This window comes from Nannospalax galili, unplaced genomic scaffold (genome assembly GCF_000622305.1).
Source record: "Nannospalax galili isolate Female #2095 unplaced genomic scaffold, S.galili_v1.0 scaffold529, whole genome shotgun sequence".
Lineage (NCBI taxonomy): Eukaryota > Metazoa > Chordata > Mammalia > Rodentia > Spalacidae > Nannospalax > Nannospalax galili.
This window is the reverse complement of record NW_008360309.1, coordinates 1,403,201-1,425,710: the sequence shown is the minus strand read 5'-3', so window position 1 is coordinate 1,425,710 and position 22,510 is coordinate 1,403,201. Positions and strand designations below refer to the sequence as shown.

Here is a 22,510-nt window from a genome sequence, read left to right as displayed (position 1 = left end):
TAGAATTGGGTTGACTACATAGAAGGGTAGTAAACAAAGCTGGGGCTGCCTGAAGCCACTTCCCAGAAGTTGCCAGCACCCATAGGTGCCCAGAGGGCTTGACTGTCCAAGCTGGGCTGGCCCAATCTTCTGGTGGCGCAGGGCACAGCCCAGGCATTGGGCCAGCCAGTGGGAGGAGAGGAGCTAAGTGCCAGGTGACTGACTCTAAGGATCCCCTACTTAGAGCTGATTCCTCCTCCCCCTCCTCCTCCTCCATCCCCCTCCCCCACTCCCTTAGTCTCTTCTTCCTCTTCCTCTGCCTCCTCCAGGGTCAGCTCAAACTGGAACCTGTCTGGCGCTCCTCTCTCAGAGCTGATGGAGTCAGGGCTGCAGGAGATCCTGCTCTGGTACCATTCTCTGTTGTCTTCCAAGGTATCCAACAGCCCCTGAGCGTCCGGGTGCACCAGGTCAGCCCATGTCTCCCATAGGGGGTGGGCGATGTAGTCAATGAATCCCACCTGTGGGGGTGAGCAGGGCAGGCACAGTGAGTCCCAGTAACCCCACCAGCAGCCCCACTGCTGTGCCATGGCTACACTGAGCTCTCTGCCTGGAATGGTTTGCTTCTCAATTCCTATTCATCCTTTAAAACTGTCTTTTAAAAACCCATCCTGGCTGGATGTTTGGTGCCTTTAATCCAGCACTCAGGAGGCAGAGGCAGGCAGATCTCTGTGAGATCAAAGCCAGCCTGGTCTACATATCAAGTTCCAGGCCAGTTTGGGCCACAGGGAGACCCTGTCTGGAGAAGAAAAATAGTAATAAAAACACCACCCTTCTATCACAGAGGGCAGGGTACCATCTCCAACACAGGAAGCGCAGAGAAGCCAGGCCCTTCCTGTCTAGCTGGCTGGCCGCAGTACCAGCAGGTACCTGGGACTTCTCCACTGAAGCCGTGTGCTTGTCGCACATGGGGCTGATGTCCAGGCCCGACTCACGCTCACGGTCACCCTGCTGAAAAAACTCAGCCATGATGCGCTCCGTCCACTGGCGATACAGAGGCAGCGGCTTTGTGGGGTTGCTCAGGTCTGCGCAGTGCACTAGGCTCTGTAGGACCTGAGGGGCCAAGGCTTAGGATGACACAGGCCAGGCCAGCCACCCCAAAGCTTATCACACTCATAAAAGGCTTGGTGCTAAGGATACCCCATCTTCCAGGCAGGAAGGGGCTTGGGAGAGAAAGAAGCAGCTAAGTAAGATATGGGACACATCCTACAGACTGTTTCTACTGGGGTATACAGTCATCACTCCATAAATGCAGCTAGTTAAGAACTGAGGAAGCCAAGCACAATGACACACTCTTGTTATCCTAGCTCTTGAGAAGCTGAGGTAGGGAAATGGTGAGTTTCAGGACAGGCTAGCTCGAAAATGGGGGAGGCCTGGGGTGGTGGCACACCCGGGGTGGGTGGCACGCCCGGGGTGGGTGACATACCTGGATGCGGTCAGAGTAGTTGTCCAGCAGCAGGACGCCCAGACTCGTCACCTTCTTTGTCTCCACCATGGTCTTGAGGTCAGCCAGGAGATTCATGTGTTTAGACATATCTGTGGCCAGCACCTGGGACAGGCCAGGGAGGGGACGGGCATGGCACACTTCCACGCTGCCCTGGCTCAGACCCTCAGTCCCTCAGTGTTCCCATCTGTGAGCTGGAAGGGCTGGATGAAGGGTTGCTAAGAGGCTGGGGACCACAGCCACAGGAAAGGGAAGAGACTTCAGGGAAGCCAGGCTGCCACACCAGGTGCTCATAAGAACCATGGGAGCTGGGGGAGGAGGGGTTCATGAGGTAGATGGCCTGGGGGGCGTGGGGACCACACAGCAGGGCTTAGAGCTGAGGAGAGACCTGATTGGGGTTCTGTGACATCCCTGTATCCCCCAGAGGGCTGTTTTCCTAACCATTTGGAGGAAAGGTCAACCCTGGCCTCAGCTGTTTAAATTTTATGTATTTATTTTAGTGTTTTTGAGACAGGGTCTCCCTATAGCCCCAGCTGGCCTGGAACTTGCTATGAATCCCAGGCTGGCTCGATCTCTGCGAGATCTTCCTGCCTCTGCCTCCCAAGTGCTGGGATCAAAGGCGTGCACCACCACGCCCAGTGCCTTTATTTATTTTTAAGTGTGTGAGTGTTTTGGATGCATGCGTGTAAGAGCACCCATGTATACACCTGCAGAGGCTGGAAGAGGGTGTAGGATCCCCTGGAATCAGAGTTACAAATAATTGTTGGCTGCCATGTGGGTGCTGGGAACTGAATTCAGGTCCTCTGCAAGAGCAGCCAGGACTCTTAACCGTGGAGCTATCGCTCCATCCCTGGCTCAAGTGTTCAGAAAGCAAATTAACAAGTCAGATGCAGTGGCACCTCTTGTGACCACAGCAGGAGGTGGAGGCAGGAGAAACAAATTACCCAAACCAAAAACAGTAACAGTAACCAAAAAAAGGAAAAATAGAGGGCAGAAGTATCTGGGTCTCTGTCGCTGGTGGAGTACACAATAAGTGCTCAAATGCCTGTTGAATTTATAAATTAAATATGAGACCCCAAAACCTCCTGATTTCCCACCCAGTGGGATGTGGTCAAATGGACAAACGGGCTTCAGGCTTTGAAGAAGTTGCCTGTTTCCCTATCACCCTGGGAGGCGAAGAGGGTTGTCATTCCCATCATGCCCTGTGCAAAAGGAGACCCCATCTTTTATTTTATTTATTTTTATTTTGTGTGTATGTGTGTATTGCCTGCATGTAGGTAAGTGCACCCGTGTCGTGCAATGCCCGTGGAGGACAGAAGAAGCTGTCAGATCCCCTGGAACTGGAGTTACGGACAGTTGTTAGCTGCCATGTGGGTGCTGGGATTCGAACCCGGGAGGAGACCCCATTTTTTCCATTAAGGTCCTGACCCCACACCGTGAGGGTACCATGTCGATGACCATCCTGCGCAGACTCAGTCGCTGCTTGGCACTGAGCTTCTGGAAGATGTCACAGTTTTCTCCTTGTAGTAGTTTGAAGCCCACCGCTAGGTGGTGGTTTTCCAACACTGAGATGTCATTGTACATGAGTGCCAGCTCTGCGTCTGTGGGGACAGCCATGAGCCTGAAGGCACCCCTCCCCCCAACTCTCCTGACAGCACTCTACCAAAGGCATCTGGGGACGGGAAGTCACTGGCAAAGTCCTAGGCATGCACTGAAGCCCCAGCTCTCATGCCCCTTCACAATGCCACCCTCTGAGTTTTTAGGGTTGTCTTGGGCAGCTCTGTCTACATCTTCACACTCACTGGTGTTAATGAGAAACTGATTCGAGACCCCAGGGTGGTCCACATCGTGGATGGCGCTTGCAAAGATAGCTGCTAAGACTTCCAGATCTGTGAATACAGCCTGAGCCAGTCCCACAGGTCAGGATCGAGGGTGACTCTTCTCCCCCTAGGTGCCCCCCATCCCCCATTGGGCCCAGTACCTCCAGGGCGGGCATAGCCAGCAGCACGTGTGTGGACTGTACCACATCCGCAGCATGCAAGCTGTTGTGGTACGCCACGTCAGCGTGGTAGTGACCCTCCAGCGTCAGCAGGTAGGTGACCAGTGTGTCCACTGGGATCTGGAATGTCTTCAGCAGGTCCCGTTCCTGGCCCATCACAGATGTCAGTCAGGGTCGGCCTCTGGGCTCTAGCACTGCTCACCCTCCCTTCTTCTGAGCTCCTGTCCACCCCTCGACGCCCTTCCTCCAGGACACACTTGTTCCCTTGAGACCCTGAACTCTCCCATGGGTCAGGTCTATGTTCCTTCCAATTTGGGTCTTTTTCTGGGCCAGGACCAGTGCTGACCTTATTACAGATGAGCTAATCCATCCAGTGAACTTCTAGTCAACCTTCAATATCCCGCATTCAAGTGTTCCCACTTAGGAGTACCAGGGAAGGACTGAGGGATGAGTGAGTGTCCTGAGGCCTTGGGGTGGGAAGGGGGAGGCGCCCCAGGGGCTAAAGTCCAAAGTGGGGGCAGTACCTGGAAGATGCTGAATATGACGGCGGTGAGTGGCCGGTTCCCACTCAGCTCGGCCACTCTAAACACATCCAAGCCCCACTTGTTGGTATCCTCCAGCTCCTACGAGGGAACCAGACCCAGCCTTGCCCAGTGCAAGCCTCAGTTTGCTCCATGAGCCTCACCTGTCCCATGTGCAGGTGGGGAAACTGAGGCTTTAGAAAGAGCATTAAAATGTGGCCACAGCTTTGGGGAGACCCACCTTAGCCAGCTGCCCCTCCTGGTCCGTCTGGACTCCGAAGCGAGGGACAGTGGCTGTGGGGAGGTTGACATCATGGTGGAGCCCACACAGGCCACTGATCTGTGACATGGGCCATGGAGCATCCTCAGGGACCAGTCCATGCAGCTCGACCTCAGTAGGCTGGTCTGCAGGTGAGGCAGGACCCTCAGATATGTTATCACCCCCAGATGCCTGCTGGGGTGACCCTGCCTGATGTCAGGTCCTAGATCTAGCCTCAACTAGCCCCACCCTTTACCTGGGCCCCTCTGCTGTGTTCTGTCTGATCCTGTATCCCATTTGCTGTATCCCTGGGGCTACACATATTCCCCCAAACAATCCCTTGTCCTTAAAACTCAAGGGTTGGGTTCCTTGGCAAACTCCTACTCATGCTTCAAAACCCTAGCTGTCATGTCCCTTCCTTCTGAAAGTAATCCCTGTTCATCCCTTTCCTCCAGCCCTGGCCCTGGAGCTAGGTGTGGCCACTCCTGCCTCTGCCTCCTCCACACATCTGTAAGGGAAATCTGCCAGTCTTTCCCTTCTTATGCCCGGTGCAGTGTCCAGTCGGCTCACCCAGGAAGGTCTGGGAAATGTACTCAGACACCTGGTTCCCCGAGCGGCTGGCTTCAGACAGGTGGGTCAGCTCACGGTTGAGCATGCGCTTGAACTGTGGGGAAGGAAGGACAGTGAGGATAGGAGCATGGTGAGCAAGGCTGGTGGGCAGCCAGGGACTCAGCCTCACCTTGTTGGAGGCCATGTCTGCCACCGAGTGCTGTGTCTGCAGCGTGTCCAGCTGCTCCAGGCACCAGTCCAGCTCCTCCAGCGTCTCCCTCACCAACTGAGGCCCAGCATCCTCTGGGAGCCAGGCAGATCAGGGCTCAGTTCAACCCTGTGCCCCTCAGGCCCCCATCTGCACACTTCAAGGCCATCCCAAGGGTCCTCAGAACTGCTCTCAGTTCCTCAGCTGCCTGCAAGTGTCTGTGTGACTGCGGGTTGGCTGATGACCCTCTCTAGGGCTCGGCTTCCCTTTGTGTGCAGGGAGACTCGGGGTGTAAGGGTGCAGTTGGGGGTTGAAATGGGGTAACAATGAGCCACAGTCCAAGGGCTGGATGGGAAGACTCACACAGAGGCACCAAGTGTAGAGAACAGGGCGGTGGGAACAGGTGCATACCTGTGGGGGCAGCACACTGGTTGCTGCATGGAGGGGTCCCCAGAAGCACCTGCCTGTGAACAGGGATGCTTAGGGGTGGTCCACCCTGCCCCCGGTCATCCAGGACTGCCTATCCATGCCCTGACACCTCTAGGCCCTGTCCCCCTAACAGCCACAGACCTCACCCCGCACCCCCTCCTCCAGCCCCGCCTCCAGCTCCTCCAGCCCCCACTTCCCAAACCCCACCCCCCTCCTCCAGCCCCCCCATTCCCAAACCCCACCCCACTCCTCCAGGCCCCACCCCTCCTGCCCGCCCTCTTGGTACCTGGCTGCCCCAAGGCCTAGATCAAGGGCCAGACCTGCCACGTTGCTGCGGACTGTCCTAAGACTGGCCAGGACCTGTGTCGAGGGTGATGCACAGCTGTGAGGGTGCAGATCCCCCTGCCTGCTCGTGGGCAGGGAGGGTAGGGGACACCCACCTGGGCGAAGGGCGTAACAATCATATCTTCTCCATGTCTGTGGGGATAGGACCATCACTAGGACAGCTCCAGTGAACCCTCTCCCCTCAGGACTCCAGCCCTGGGCCCTTCTGGTTCTGGCTTTCCCTGAGAAACCCAGTCTCTCCAACCAATCCCTCATTTTATCCACATTTTATAAAGGGGAAACTGAGTCCGAAGGGCAGTAGGGGTCTTCATAGGGTCAGGGCAGAAATGATTGCTTCCCTTTTCATCACAGACACTAGAGAGCTCAAATCAAAGTACTTGTTCAATTGCTGCTCCTTGGCCTTAATGTTCCTGGATTAATGTTCCGCCTCTGTCCCCAACCTAGATAGGCTAAGCCCACAGATCGCTGATAATCATTTGCTGCCTGCTGGTCATAATAAAGTTAATTGCCTGGAAACTCCTACTTAAACTTCAAAACCTCACTTAAAGGCTCTCTCAAGAGAATTCTCTAAGTGGAGGAAGGGGACTCACAGGTCGCTGGCCACAGAGGAGTTCCGGGACATGGACTTAGGTGAAAGTTCATAGTCACTGTCAGAGCGGTATAGGAAGGATTCCCGCCGCTGGCCGTGCTGGGCAGGGGCCCGGAGGACCCGGCCAAGGCCAGGCCCCGACTGAGGGTCCAGGATGCTCCTGCCACACGGAAGTCCATTTTCCAGTTCAAAGCTGAGGTCAGGGACAGAGGAGGTGACGGTCAGAGAACACGGATGCCAATAACGGAGGCGGCCGTGTGAATATTCCCCGCGTCCTACCTGGGATACACCGGCCTGGAACCCCACACCCCTCCCACCTCCATCCCTGCGTGTCTACCCTGGGATTCTTCTTGCTGGGGTCTAGACGGTGGGACCTGAGTCCCATCCATTCCCACAAATAGCCGTGTCACTAGGAGAGCAGCTTTTCTCTGCACCTCCGCGCTCTCCCTAATGTGGGCGTGGTTATCCACCCTCAAGCGTCCAGGGTTGCGGTACCTCAAGCAGGCGCGGAAGCCTGCCTGAACCTGAACCGCTTCCGTCTCAAAGACTGCTGGCAAGCAAGAAGTCCCATGCCCACATCTTAACCACGCCCCAAACCTTGAGGTCCCGCCCAGTCTATAGGCCCCGCCCATTCAAGTAGGCCACGCCCCGCGTGGATGTCAGGGCCTTTACACTGGCTGCTCCCGCCTGGCGGTCACTTGGTCGCTTGCTTTGTGACCTTTAACTCCGTCCTGATACTGAGTTTGAGCTCCAACCGTCTGCCAGAGCCAGGCCAGTCGGGTGGGGTGAGTTCTGCCCTATTCGCTATTTCCGACGACGTTTGGGTGGGTTCGGATAAATTCGTGCATCTTCGGGTCAGTCCGGCCACATTCGGCTTTCTTGGGCCAGGTTCGGCATCCTCGGCTTAGTCTGACTGCACTTGGATGAGCTCGGTTGTGCTCGGCCTATTCCGCGTGATTCCGTCCGTTAGGTCAGGTGGGCGGAGGTTAGCCCCTCTTCCCCTGCCCCAGGCCCAGGGGCCCCATGGGGTCCACTTGATCTCCGCAGAGGACACCAGCTGGGGCCGGATACCCCATGTTTGCCACCCAAGGCTAAAAGCCTGCCGTGGCGACCCCGTTTCCTCTCCTACCTAGGGAAAACTGGAGAAACCGAGGCAGGTGCTGCCACAAGGTTCTGGATTCGAATCCAGCCCTGGGCGCCGAGAGCTAAGGGCTGGCGGGGTGCCTGTAGCCAGTAGGCCGTATTTCTTTCTACTCTAAACTTAGCCTGGGTCGGCAGGGTCAGGCGTCTGTTCCATGACGCGCGCAGCCAGGAGCAAGGTCGGCATCCAGGCTGTGGGAACAGCTCTGCGGTCAGTGGACCAGACGGGTAAACTGAGGGACGAAGCGGGGAGGGGACTTCGGGCCCAGGTTCAGGTCCAGCTTGCTAAAAACGTGTGGTCTTTGCCCACCTCGCTTTGGGGCGTCCCCACCGCATCGTCGAGAGGAACTGCTCTTGGCGCCACTGGAGACCCAGGTCCTGAGGCTCCCCAGGACCACGACCGCCCTTTCTAAGGGCCACAGTCACGCTTCCGCGTTCCCCCTGCCTGTCACTAACTGATTATGTGACCCTGAGACAGGGACGTCCGGTCTCTGATGCTATACTCACTGAGCATGCAGTCGGAGCAAAATGAATGCACGGTGCTGGCCACAGTCAGCACTCACAGGTCCTGGCCTCAACCGCGATCTAAATGCTCAGCCCCACGAGGCCACCGACGCTTTGGCACAGGCAAGAATTCGAACTCGGGGTGCAATCCCGGGACCCCACCTCACCTTCAAAGCCCTGTCCGACCCGCAACCCCGACCCTGGAGCAATCCGTCTTCCTCCCGTGCTCTCGGGATTCAGGGTGGGCCAGGGTCCCGAGGTGGCTGGCGAAGGTGGACATGGTCCAGAGCGTGCCCCTCCTCCTCCCCAGGCCAGCAGGGTCAGGAGGAGACCTGCGGGTCTGCACAGGGACCTTGGGGCCAGCGGGCTGGTCCCCTGAGCGGACATCGAGGCTGAGTGGAGGGGACAGACAGTCACAAACTGAGAGGCCAGGCGACGGGGAGGAGGCGGGACGGGCAGGACGCCTGACCCCAGCGTGGCTGCAGCTGCTCCTGCCTGTCACCTACTCCCCATCCGGTCCCCTCACCACAGCGGATGGGCCACGGTGAAGCGGCGCTGCAGGTGGATGCTCTGGTTCACCAGCAACTTCCGGAAGAGTGCGGGAGAGCCGCGCCGGGACCCCAGTGGGGAGCCAGGCGTCGTGGGGCCCTGCATGGTGCGGCCGGGGCTGGACGAACTCAGTGCCCCGCCTTTTTAGCTGCGCGGGAGGGGAGGGGGCGGAGCTGGGGACGCAATGGAGGGCCAGGTCCCGCCCACGTGTAAACAATCCTGACCCACGCGCCTGGGGAAAGCTAACGCATGGTATGCCTGCGACTCTAGTCTCTACTAATTTATTTTGACTTATATATGTTGACTTTTGCCCTCTTTTTAGACAGTACCTCACATAGCCCAGGCTAGCTTTGAACTATGTAACCCAGGGTGACCCTGAACTCGTGGCAATCCTCCTGCCTCAGTCTCCCAAGTGCTGGAATGACAAGTGTGTGGCACCAAGCCCTGGCATTCAGGTTTTGGTCTTGGGTCTTTGTTGTTACTGTTTTGTTTTTGTTTTTTTTTGCTTGTTTGTGGGTTTTTTTTGTTTTGTTTTGAGACAGGGTCTCCCTGTAGCCCCAGCTAGCCTGAAACTCACTAAGTAGACCAGGCTGACCTCAATCTCACAGAGATCTGCCTGCCTGTCTCCCTATTGTTTTTGTTTGTTTGCTTGCTTTGGTTTTAGTTTTTTTGAGACAGGGTCTCCTGTAGCCAAGCTGGCCTCAACTCAGAGGTAGCTGAGGATGACCTTGAACTCCTGATCCTCCTGCTTCAGCCTCCCCAGTGCTGGGATGACAGGCAAGTGACAACATGCCTGGGGAAATGCCAGGGGGCACCCTGGGGACTGTGGTTTTCTGCTTCTCACCCTGTTGGTCTCACCCTGGACCTGGGACTGGGCTGAAACTGCAGAGTCGGGACTGGGCTGAAACTGCAGAGTCGGAGGAGTCAGATGGTGTGGTTAGGCAAGATGGTGTGGTTGGGCAGGGCTGCCATTCATTGCTCCAGAGGCTGAGACAGGAGGATTGTCATGAGTTCCAAGGCAGCCTGGACTACAGAGTGAGACGTTGTCTCAAAAAGAAGAGTCATTGTCAAGCATAGTGGTGCACGCCTTTAATCCCAGCACTCAGGAGACGGAGAAAGCAGGCAGATCTCTGTGAAATGAGGCCAGCCTGGTCTACACAGTGAGTTCCAGGCCAGCAGGGTTGCCTAGTGAGACTCTGCCTCAAAAACAAGAAAAGGCTGGGCAAAGTGGCACACACCTTTAATCCCAGGCGGATCTCTGTGAGTTCCAGGCCAGCCTGGTCTACATAGTGAGTTCCAGGCCAGCTGGGGCTACTGAGAGACCCTATCTCAAAAAGACCAAAAACAATTTAAAAAAAAGAGGGAAAAGAGGGACTGGAGAGAAGGTTCAACAGTTCAGAGCATGGGCTGCTCTTGAAGAGGACCCATGTTTGGTTCCCAGCACCCATGTGGAGGCTAACAACCATTTGTAATTCCAGGTCCAAGGGATCTGACAGTCTCACCTCCATGGGCATCACAGGACATGGGTGCACTCACATACATTCAGGCAATACACTCATGCACATAAAATAAAAATAAGTAAATTTTTAAAAATGTTAGCTGAGGAGAGGAAGGGTGGCCCTGGGAAACCCCATCACTGCCCCCCATGGGCAAGGGGCGTTCTGGAGACTTGGGGTTTGTAGGGACACTGTGTTCAAAACGGCACCAATCGCCTCAGTGGAAGGAGGAGCTAAGCAGTAAGGCCCTGGACAAAAATGAGAGGCAGTATAGGTGACTGGAGGCTAGCCAGGAGGAGAGCACGTGAGCACCTCGTGATCACCATAGTAGTACATTGAAAGGAGCCTCCGTGATCTACATGACCTTCTACAGGATTGGAGGATGAGTTCCCGCCTGTGCTAATGATTGTGGTTCTTGCCCTTATAAGCTCTGTAAACGCTTGCAATAAAGGAGTTCCTGCCTGACTAAACTTCCTGCTGCGTCTGAGAGTCTCCCGGAGGCGGGCGAGCAGCGCACTTACCCCTCCTCGGCCCCCATCGCTGAGCCCCACGTCCTGACTCGCTGGCTGGATGGAGGCGCCACATTCTGGTGCCCCGTGTGAGGAACCTTTTACGGAAAAGTTCCTGGCCGAGGCCAATCGGGCTCTCGGGGTAAGTGAGACCCTCAGCATGGGTAGCTCAACTTCAGGAAAAAGTGACCCAGCCTTAAAGGCTCTTCGATATATGCTTCAAGAGCCGAGACTTGGAGCTCTCTGATCAGGCGGCGCCAGGTCTGGGAGACAGTGACGCTTTTGGCGCCCCGAGTGTCTGCCCCGGGATGCGTGGAGAGGGTGGAGAGGCTGGCAAGAGAGAGGGAAACACTTTGGGGCAGAGCCCCCGTTGGGGTTCTACCCCACGATGTTGGCCCTTAAGGGACCTTCAGTGAGGGAGATCCCCTGCCTCGGCGGTGCGGGGGACAGTGGGGGAGGGGAAGGAAGGGCTCGAGGGAGACGGAAAAGGAGCCAGACCCTGGGGCGTGGGCGCAGTTTGATGAAGAACAGAAGGAGCAACGCTGCCGAAGGCCCGTGGGAGCGCTAGCCGTAGGTGTTAAAGCAAGATTGACAGTCGAGGCCAAGGAGGAGACCAAAGAGGCTGACGGGTCGGTGAGAGAAATCGGGGGAGAAAGAGAGGGGGAGGAGCAGCCCCCAGTCTATCGGTCAGGCCATTCACATGAACCCCTCCGCTGGGACCACGACCCCCGGCCGCCAGGATAGAGGAGATGGGTGGCAGGAGACGCTTTCCAGGAGAGAGTGCCGGCGGAACCCACCCCTGCCTGTAAGGCGTTCCGGTAAACTTGGTTCCTTGGTTCCTGGCAGCAGATTGGTATCCATGGGAACCTAAGGACCTTAAGGAGTTAAGGGCCGCAGTCCTCATTGACGACCACAGTTCTCCTTGGGCCGAGGCCTTGGTGGAAAACATCGCCCACCAGCCAGGCATCCCTAGGGATTGGACTGATATGGCTAAGGCAGTCCTCCCTAGCAATCAGTTCATCAAATGGCTAGCCTTATACAAAGAGGAGTGTAGAGCCATAGCAGAGCAGAATCATGGGGCAAACCCACAGATCCCCCTTTCCTAAGGGCAGTTGACGGGGACTGCTGATGCCTATTCCACCGGGATACAATAGGTAGCTTTGCCTGCCCCTTACGGGACCAGGTGAGGCGAGCAGGCCTTGTAGCCTGGAAAAGCTCAAAAACGAAGGGCCATCGGAGGATCTCCTTGTGGGGCTGAGGCAAAAGGCAAGCGAGCCCCTTACAGACTTTGTTGACAGAGTAGAGAAGAGCCTTGTCAGGAAATTGCCCCTGGGCCTCTGAGGGAGTTCACCAGATTAATGGTGTGGGAAGGTATGTATAGTGATCATCGCCGCCTGCTCAGGCTTGAGGCAGGCTTCAGTCAGCTGCTGGATTGTGGCCTCCCAAGATGTAGGAACTCATAGCCAACAGACACAGGTGCTAACCACCACCCTACAGGCCCAGACCGGCTCCCTGGCCAATGCCCTGACCCAGGCGCTCCTTGCGGCCGGAGGAGGGTGGGGGGTGGGGGGTGTCAGGGAGCCTGAGCTAGTAGGGAGGAGAAAAAAGCCGGGGGGGGGTGTTTAAATGTGGCAGGATAGAGCCCCTTGGACCCCCTGGGGGAAGGTAGGGGTGAGAGCCCAGCAAACCTACAACCCCCTGTCCCAGTTGCAAAAAGGGGTTCCATTGGAAAAAGGATTGCAGGTCGAGGTTTGACTTGACAGGCAATCCTTTAAACTAGTTCAGGGGCAGCCTCTAGCCCCGGTACCCAAAGGAGGAAAGATGGAATCACAGGCTCACTGGTCGGTCGCGATACACCTGGGCGTGAGGCCCAAAACGCGTATTTTTATAGTGGGTAAAAGGTTTCTTTGCTTAGTGGACACGGGGGCGGATCGTACGATCCTTTGAAAGGAGGAAGCGCCCATGACATGGCAGCTACAGGCCGGCCCTAAAGTGTTGGGGGTGAGGGGACTCTCAAGGTCAGAGGAGGTCAAGGGATTGGTAAAGTGGAGAGACGCAGATGGGGCAGAAGGGGAGATACAGCCGCTAGTGGTTGAGGGCCTCCAATCCAATCTCATGGACCAAGATATCCTGAGCCAGATGGACCCTGTACTGACCACAGACAATAGGGCCTTTTATGATGATCTCTTGGAACATGAGGAAGCTAATCGCATGCCACAAAGGGTTGAAGAGGTTAAGGAGCAGGATTTCTCCTATTTCCACAATTATAGGGGAGAGCCCGACAAGATCCCTCGGGTACACCCCCAATACTAAAGGCCACTGCCTCCCAGGTCCCTTGTATTGAATGGAGAGAGGGACCGCCAGTATGGGTGGAGCAGTGGCCCATGACTGAGGAAAAACTTAAGGCTTTAATAGATTTAGTGGAGGAACAAGTGGCACTGGGGCACCTTCGCCCCTCGGTCAGTCCTTGGACTACTCCAGTGTTTGTCATCAAAAAGGCTTCAGGAAAATGGCAGATGCTCCAAGATCTCCGGATGATTAATGATAGAATGAAACTGGTAGGCACCCCCTTGCGAGGTATGCCCTGGATGGCTGCAATACCAGTAGAGCATTCTATTGTGGTCATGGATATTAAAGACTGTTTCTTCTCCATTCCTCTTAGCCCAAGAGATTGGGAAAATTTGCCTTTTCCATTCCCACCTTAAACCATCAGGCCCCTGATAGGAGGTTTGAGTGGACAGTGCTTTCCCAAGGGATGGCCAATAGCCCCGCCTTTTGCCAGAACTACTTGGCCTCTATTCTTCAGCCTTTAATGGCGGGCGGGCAATAAAACACTACTATGCTCATATATGGATGATCTTATAATTGGACATACAGAGGCAGTTAAATTACAGCCTTTCCTGGATACAGTGTTAACAAAGGCTGGAAGGGCATGGCCTCTGGGTAGCACCTGAAAAGATCCAACGTGTGCCTCCTTTTAAAATCCTAGGCATGCAGTTACTTCTCACACAGCCCCTTCAAACCCACCTTAGACATCCCCAAAGAGCCTACCATCCTACAACTCCAACTGCTAAAGGGAGAAATAAATTGGCTCAGGCCCTGGGTAAAGGCCCCCATGAAAGCCTTGAGCCCCCTCTATTGGCTCCTCACGATGGAACCTCCCCAGACCAAGGTCGAGTTGGAAGATATACACTGGGAGGCAATTAGGGCCTTCCAGGAGGTCCTAGATGTGGGGGCTTCAGTCAAAAGATACCCTCAAGCTCCCCTTTTGCTTATGGGTCATTACAGGAGACAGGCTGGCCATGGCAGCGCTGGTCCAAGAACAAGAGCCAATGGAGTGGGTACACGCTACCCTTGGGGGTCAACTGAGAGTGTATACAACTGGGGATCAACTAGCAGACATGATTATAAGGGGAAGGAGCCTGGCAGCTCGAAGGTTTGGGAGAGATCCTAATAAGATTGTTGTCCCCCAGTGCTTAGCGGATTTCAATTGGCTTAGGCAAAGCAATTCAAGAGTGGCAATGGCTCTAGAAGGATATTTTGGGGACATCACTTGCCACTACAGGGCCTCTAAGTAGGCCCCAGCCCTTCAACGACTGCCCCTCAAGGCACCTTCCGTCTTTTCCAAGAGTGTGATCCCCGATGGCTTACATGTATTTACTGATGGGGGTCAGAGCAGGGCCGCCTATGCAGCATTTGGCCCCAACCCAGGAGGGGGGCCTCAGAGGTGTGACTTCCGTGCTACAGAGGGCTCGGCACAATTCAAAGAAATGCTGGCTCTTCTCATGGCTCTTCAAGACCTAAGCTCTCCCCTCAACCTGTATACCGATAGCCTTTACATGGCTAACCTCCTCCCAGGCTTACCACAGGCCCATATCAAATTGGACTCCCACCCAATTACCACACTTTGGTCTTGATCCAAGGGGCCTTAGAGGACAGAAGCTCCCCCATTTTCATTCAACATATATGGAGTCACACGGGGCTACCTGGGTTCATTACAGAGGGCAACAACCTGGCTGATCGTCTAGCTTCAAATGGGACCAACATATATACGGCCCAGGAGGCAACAAACCTCCATGACCTCACATCAATTGGCGGGGCCTTCATGCACGGTTTCCCACTGTCCCGATAAAGGATTTAAAAAGAATAACACATACCTGTAAAGCTTACCAACCCTATCTTAAGGTGCCCCCCTACAGGGCCCGGGAGTTAACCCAAGAGGATTACAGCCTAACAAGTTGTGGCAAATGGATGTCACACACTATGCTCCTTTTGGAAGGCTTAAGTACACTTTTGTATCCATAGACACTTTCTCTCCTGCATGCTGGGCTACCACCTATTCAGGAGAAAACTCCAAACATGCCCAATCACATTTTCTCCAATGTTTTGCTACCCTAGGCCTGCCTTCTCAGATAAAGACTGACAATGGCCCCTGTTTTGTCAGTGCCTCAATACAGACCTTCTTTAAAACATGGGGCATCTCACATTCCATGGGAATACCCTATAATCCACAGGGTCAAGCTATAGTCGAGCGAAATCATCAAACACTCAGAACTCAATTATTAAAACAAAAAGGGGGACTGAGCCCCCATCAGCAGCTAGGGATAGCCCTATTCACCATAAATATTTTAGATCGCTCAAAAAATACTTCACAATCTAAATTTCAAGTTCACTAGGGACAAGAAAATACCAAACCCCGAGTAGAGGTGAGATGGAAGGACCCGACGGGCCAGTGGAGAGGACCGGACCCACTGTTAACGATGGGGAGAGGATTCGGTTGTGTTTTCCCCACGGGAGAAGACAAGCCTATTTGGGTACCAGCCAGAAACCTCAAATATCTCCCCCTACAGGGTGATGGCTCCAACGAAGATGACTAACAGGGAAAAGAAAAGACCCTGGCGGAGCCAACACTTGGCCCTTAAGGCCCAAAAGAAACGAACAAAACACAGACAGACACCTCCTCATAATCGCCAAGGGAGACCTACCCTTGAGGAAGCCCTTCTCTCTCTGTCTCTTACAGATCAAGATGAGGAAACTCACCTTCATGCTCATCCTGTCACTCCTGACAATCGAGGGGCCGATGCTGACAAGATCATCTGGATCTATAGAGACCCTGAATCCACACCAGCCCCAAAAGGTCACATGGTTGGTGATCAGTGCAGCTATGGGAATGATTGCCAACAGCACCACAAAGGTGACACCACCAGACACATGGTGGCCCGACCTGGAGGTAGATCTCTGTGCCCTGGCTACCGGATCGTGGGACATCGGCGACCAGACTCTAGGGGAGACCCGGCCTGAATGTGGGGACACAGGACGTGGATGCACGTTACCATTAACGGGGTCCCCCAGGGAGCCGGGGTGCTCCCATCTGCTCAAGCAGGACGCGTTATCACAGACAGATTTTTATGTTTGCCCAGGAAGTGGTAGAATTTTGCAGCAGCTGCGCAACTGTCGGGGGGCTGATTCATACTACTGTTATAACTGGGGATGTGAAACCACGGGGACGGGGTATTGGATTAAGGACCAGGGACTGGTCATTGTCAAAAGTATACAGAGACCTAGACTTTCCACAAATCCAGTATATGGAAGATGTACAAACTTTCATTGCAACGCCCTCCGTATAACCTTTACGGAGGAGGGATGGTGGCTGAGGGTCTGGGACTTGGGGAAGACCTGGGGATTGAGACTCTATGTATCTGGGCGTGACCCTGGCCTCCTCTTTACGATCAGGAAGTGGGTTGACCCCCTCACAGGGTTACCATAGCCCGCCTAGTGTTTTGGGTCATTTCAGGTCAACCACCGAGGTCGGCCCAGGCAAAAACAAACCTTTAGCCTTTGCCAGCTGGGGAAACTAAAGCTTGAAGCAGGGGTTCAGGGCTTCTGTGGGCCGTGGCTGCAGCTCAGTGCCCTCCAGCCCCAGCCTCATGTGACCTGCTCTGACATTCCCCAGGCCCGAGTCTGGACAGCTTCATTAGCTCAGCATCTGTCTCTCCTAGACAAACATCCACCCAGCCTTCCTTTCTGTGACTGCCAGCTGTCCTCACCCGGACACACAAGGATTTCCAGGGCCTGGGAAAGGGCGATGGCACCCATGGGCTACCTCGGGTCTGTGCTCTGCCCTCCAAATGCTGAGAACACCACTCCACTCGACATAAGGGGAAACTGAGGCTCGTGGGCATCACATGTAGAGGAAAGACATAGAATACCCTTGGGACACATGGAGTCCCAGAAACTTCTGAACTGAGGCTGGCCCCAACCCTGCAGCCAAGCCCTGGTCCTAGGTGTCCCTGGCAAGTGGCATCCATGTTTCCAGACATGCTGGGGAATCTAAGGTGCTTACCTACTGAGCAGTGCAGGCAGGAGCACAAGAGGACCCTGCTACAGCTGGAACCCCAGTTCCACCCATTTCTCAGGTTATAACCCTGAGGCTGGGAGGCCAAAAAGACAGTTGCTGGGCCTGACCAGGAAGCCCCGCCCACAAACTAATCCCCAGGCCTGGACAACTGGTGCAAACAGATTTAGCTGAACCAAAACAAGAATACCCTTGCTGCTGGGCCGGCAACTAATTATAGCTATTCTCAGGGGCCAGAGGCCAGCAGGGTCTGCTAGGAAGAGGGGGACATCAGAGCCAGGGGACAAGAAGTCCTGATGTCACTGCAGGCTGCCTGTGAGAGGGCCTCATCATGGGCCCACCACACCAAGGAGAAACTGAGGCACAGAGGGATTCAGCTCCACCCCTAAAATCACAGAAAATAGGTGAGAACTGACTATAGAGTAACTAAGAAGTGACTGCCTCTTATGCAATTGGTGTTCTGTCAAATGCTGTGAGAAACAGAGGTTTGGCCACTTGCCTGTGGTCACACAGCTATGCGAGGTAGGGCCCAGTCACTGGAGCCGGGTCAGTGACCTCCCTCATCTGGCCCTCTCCCACTTAATCATTAACTATCTACCTCACTGCGGTCCCAGTGGTCACCCTGACGAATATTTTACCAATGGCTGTACTATGACTGTTTCATTCACAGATTCAAATTTGTTTCATTAACGATTTTTACAGTGATGTGACATTAATAGCTTTTAACATAGAGAAATAGAAATAACTAGAGAGCTGAACTGGGAATTTGATGTCCAGCTCACGTGAGCTTCCAGGATTACAAGTCCTGCTAGGGAAAGGATGAAGCAAGGGGGACAGATGGGGACCCCATCCTGACCTGATCCTACACTGCTATGTGACCCCAGGGCAGGAGGCTGCCCAGAAATCTCTGGGGCCCTTGACCATTGCCTTTGTTTTTTCTACTGGATAGGCACTTTTCTCCTCTGCTACCAGGAGGCTCCAGAGACAAGGTAAATGAGCTCTGTTCTGTCCATTTTGCTGTGGTCCTGGGAGGAGAGACCACTTACTCAAGTCCCCTAGGAAGGTTAAGGCAGAGGAGGGAGGGTGGAGGCTGATGGGACCTGTATACTCCCCTCTTCCTCATTCTCCCATGGCTCCCCACTTTACAAGTCTCCATGCAGCCTGTCTCGGCTTGGTCCTCTTAGCCCTGTCTGCTCCAGCCTCATGTTCCATTTGCTGTTTCTGGATCCAGACACCCCATGGGTCCCCTAAAGGTAGGGTCACATCTGTCCAGCCATACCCTCAGCTCCTGGTACTCAGTCTGTGCTCCATAAAGGCATGCAACATAAACAGAAAGTCTCCCCTTCCACTCCCCAGCTATACTGGCCCATGAGCCACCTTTGGGCTCCCAGAGTCCCTGAAGTCCTGTTGTGAGGACCTCCATCACTAGCCTGTGAGCACTTCATGGGTTTTGGTATAGGACTAGGCAAACTGTAGAGACTGTTGATAAATGCTTTATGAACAAGGTATTCTGACCGTCCTACACCCAAGTGATCCGTTGAGGGCTGTGAGGAAGATCAAGCTAGGGGTAGAATTTTCATCTCACAGCCTTGAATGAACTTGATTTCTCTGGGCCCCTCGGGGTGAGCCCCTCCCCTCCCATATGGAATAGTACAGGCATCTGCCACGCCTAGCTTCCTGGGCCACATGGGGCCTCCCCCACTCCAGACAGGCCCAACTGAAATGTGTTTGTTCTCTTTTTTTGTCTTTTTGAGACAGGGTCTCCCAGTAGACCTGCTGTCCTAGAACTCACTATTTAGACCAGGCTGGCCTTGAACTCACAGAGATCCGCCTGCCTCTGCCTCCCGAGTGCTGGGATTAAAGGCATGCGCCACCACACCTGGCTGTGTTTGCTTTTTTGAAGATGAAAAATTGTGAGTCATGGGGAGGAGTGGAGCAGGCCCTGCTGGGTCACCTGGGAACAGAGCCACCTCCCTCTGGATAGAGGGACCCATCTATACTGGAGCTATCCGGGGTGTGAGAGGCCAGGGACACTAGCCAGGCTTGTGCCCCTGGGAGTCCAAGGAGTAGGATGGTATAGCTCAGGCACTCAGCCTGGACTTGAGCTTGGGAGCCTGGTCTGGCCTGATTGGCATGGAGGAAGCCTGCAGCCCCACGCTGCCCCTTAGGAACTCTGCCTCACCTCCCTGTGTCTCTTCAGTCTCTTCTCTGCCCCCACAGCCCCATTTTAGAAACAGGAGCTGCCGGGCTATTCCTTTCTTTTTCTTTTCTTTCTCAGGCCAAGTCTCAAGTAACCCAGGCTGGCCTCAAACTAGCCTTGTCCCCAGGGATGGCCTTGAACTCCTGCTCCTCCTGCTTCCACCTCCAGTGCTGGAATGACAGGCATGGGCCACCAGACCTGGCTTATGCTGTGCTGGGGAAGAGCCCAGGACTCAGGCATGCTTGGCTGCAGGCTGCCAGATGTGCCCCCTCACTACTCCCAGCCCCTCTCTTCTTAAGGACAAGAAATGTTCTGTGTTCTGGGCCTGTGCCAGTCGGGGTCCACAACAGCCCACAGAAACCACTGGAGAGCTGTTCCTAGCACTATCTCTTCACTGACCCAAGAGGCACTTAGATGGTGAGGGGACATCGTGTCCCTTAAGATATCTGCAGACATTCCTTAGGACCCCTCACTCAACACACCTAGCTAAGACAAGGACAGTCATATCCAGCTGCCCACCCATCCACAGCCCCCTGAGAGGAAACTCACATGCTAAGCCGCAGGCAGTGGGAACCCAGCCACACCTGGTCACCCATGGTTAGTAGGTGACAGGAGACCCACCCCAGGTTGCAGCCTGTTCAGACTGTGGCCTGCACCTGTGCGCTGGCACACACACTCAGAGTCCACTGCACCTGGACACCAGGTGTCACCCAGACCCACAGGAAACCATGGCACCCCACTCACTGCCAGGGCCATTCCACACAACTTATCTATCCCCCAGGGTGCACACCTTACAAGACACAGGCTCCCCACCCGGTCCCCAGGGGGAGCCCTGTGCTTCCCTCACCCTTTGGCTTGCACCCACGTGCCAGCCCCAACAGGCCCGGTCCATAACAGACCATGCCCACCATCCTAGGGCCCCGCCCTACCTCCTAAAAGGACAGGCTGCTTCTGCCCACTGCAGGCCACGCCCATCTGAACCCCAAGCCCCACCCGCTACGGGCCCCGCCCAGCGTTCACCCAGCCCCACCCACTCGAAGTTCCCACCTACCGTCGGTGGAAAGAGCTGGGCCACGAGCGCCGAGACTTTCTGAGCGTGGGCCGCGTGCTGCTCTCCGGGTCTGAGTGGAATCGCCGCTGTATGCGAATGGGGCGCCGGGGCTGCCACCACAGGTGCTTCGGGGACCGGGGGACTCCTGCGCGGCCGACCCCCGGGGTCTCCATGCGCTCGGGAACCTGGACAGCAGACCCGGGCCAGGGGTGGAGGAGACAGAGGCAATAGAGGGTGGCAGCAGCTCCCAGCACCCAAGAGCAGTGGATGTGGAGATGGTGCTGAGGAGCAAAGAGCAGAGAGCCGCTGGTTGCTGGGGACAGCCAGGAGTCAGGCCCAGGGCTGAAGGAAGGAGTCAGGACCAGCACCGGGAGGACAGGTGACCCTAGCTCCGTCCAGGGCGCTGTCCGCCATCGCGGTGCTGAAAGGGAGGACTGGAGTCAGAGGCTCTGGGTTCGAGAGACCGCGAGCCTGCTGGAATTCCAACAGTTCTGAGACCTGAAAACAGCACAGCACAAACGGGTCACCAGTCCTCCCCAGGGACAGGGCAAGAAAACTAGAAACAGACTCCGGTCTAGTATTCTGAAGATAGCAGGTTTTCCAGCAAGCTCAGAAAGGTCAGCTCAGACCTTGGAACACGGACAGATCGGGGTCCTGAGAAGACAGGGAAATGGGAGCCCCCCCCTACGATGTGCACACAGCTATTGGCTGTGAATCCCAAGATCTACCATAAATGGGCACAGAGGGGAAGCCAGTAACATCACAAACACCCCCCTTGGCCTACACCCTCTAAGACCCTACCCACCCCAAAATCAGATGGTTAAAGAGAAGACCCACCTTATTTGCAGGCTTGGGACAGCCAGGAGGGGTACCGAAGACACCCCTGTGCTTTATAGCCACACCAACGCTCAGACCACCGCAGAATGCACGACCTCATTCATCCCTGAGACACGCTGGGGCTCCACCTCACAGCCGCTGGTCTTGCCTTAAATCTCCAGCTGTCCCTCCCTCCCTCCAAGTTCCAGAAACTCAAATCCCCAGCCACCAGGCCTTTCAGTCTCAGGGGTAATTTCCTGGGAAGTGGCGGAGAAACCATGAGTACATTTTCCATCTTAATTATCAGAAGTGTGTGTGTGGACAGCATCAGGAGCTGTCCAGGCGTGGACCGGGAGGAGGCTGTACTTGACAGTCCCATGACTCAAGCCTGCTAGTTAGTCCCTGAGGGCGCTAGGCTGGAAAGATGGGAAGGGCTGCTTGATGCAGTGGATTTGGGGTGAAGGAGAAAGATCCCGGCTCAGAAGCTTTTCCAGACAATGTCTGCCACAGCAGCTGTCTTCTTCCAACACCATCCATGTTCCCAGGTTGGAGAAACAGGGCCAACAAGATGGCTCAGAGGGTAAAGTTGCTTGCCATCAAGACTGATGACCTGATTTTGATTCCCAGGACCCACATGGTGGGAGGAGAGAACTGATTCCTGTAAGTTTTCCTCTGACCTTCACACGTGCGATGAGGCACATGCATCCATGCACACACAATTAAGTAATTAAAAATAAAGAGAAATGAAACATTTGTTTGAGGGAGTCAAACCCCAAACCCAGGACATCACTTCATCTTTCTGTGTGATGCCTAACAACAAGAATTCTCCCCGCTCCTTGCTGGTCAGTGACCCCAGAGAGTTGAGCATGTTTGACAAGTGCGCCAAGCTCTGTGCAGTCCTCAGTTTTCTGAGACAGACTTTCGCTGTAAACCTGGCTAGGGTCTTTAATATTTATTTATTTATTTATTTATTTATTTATTTATTTATTTTTATTTAGCCTTTTTGAGGCAGGGTTTCCCTGTAGTCCCAGCTGACTTAAACTTACTATGTAGTGCAGGCTGGCCTCGATCTCACTGAGATCCGCCTCCCTCTGCCTCCTGAGTGCTGGGACTAAAGGCATGTACCACGTCCAGGTTTCAATCTTCTATCTCAGAAAGTGGGGAGGTTAAGCATGGTCCCTCTATGTCTTGGGCCCGCTGCAAAGATTAAGAGATTACACATGACCTACAAAGCCATAGAAACCATGCCTGCCCTCTCCCACCTCTGCTGGTGTCCACCACGTTCAGCCCGTGGCTCCCACCTTGGTCTACACCAACATCTCTCACCCAGACTCTGCCAAGCCTCCTCTTGATCTGTCTCCATCCTGGCCTGAAAATTCTATGAAGCAGCACCTGAAGCTAGCCTTAAATTCCTGATGCTCCTGTCTCCACATCCCCAGTGCTGGGATTGCAGGCATGTACCACCATGCATGGCTTATGTGATACTGAGGATGGAGCCCAGGACCTCATGC

At 54.8% G+C, this 22,510-nt stretch overlaps 1 protein-coding gene across 1 annotated transcript; it reads right to left on the bottom strand.

Annotated features, from left to right (window-relative positions):
* Window positions 1-284: 284 nt before the first annotated feature.
* On the bottom strand, window positions 285-21,603 carry Pde4c (phosphodiesterase 4C; the record flags this gene model as incomplete). Its single annotated transcript, XM_029559362.1, has 15 exons — window positions 20,184-21,603; window positions 6,381-6,572; window positions 5,886-5,922; window positions 5,732-5,805; window positions 5,428-5,480; window positions 4,999-5,111; window positions 4,830-4,923; window positions 4,242-4,405; window positions 4,004-4,102; window positions 3,462-3,626; window positions 3,283-3,382; window positions 2,927-3,081; window positions 1,463-1,585; window positions 907-987; window positions 285-497 (listed from the first exon to the last, which is right to left on the bottom strand). Coding segments are annotated over exons 1-15 (1,836 nt in total), but the record flags the coding sequence as incomplete, so codon positions are not given.
* Between the last annotated feature and the right edge of the window lie 907 nt (window positions 21,604-22,510).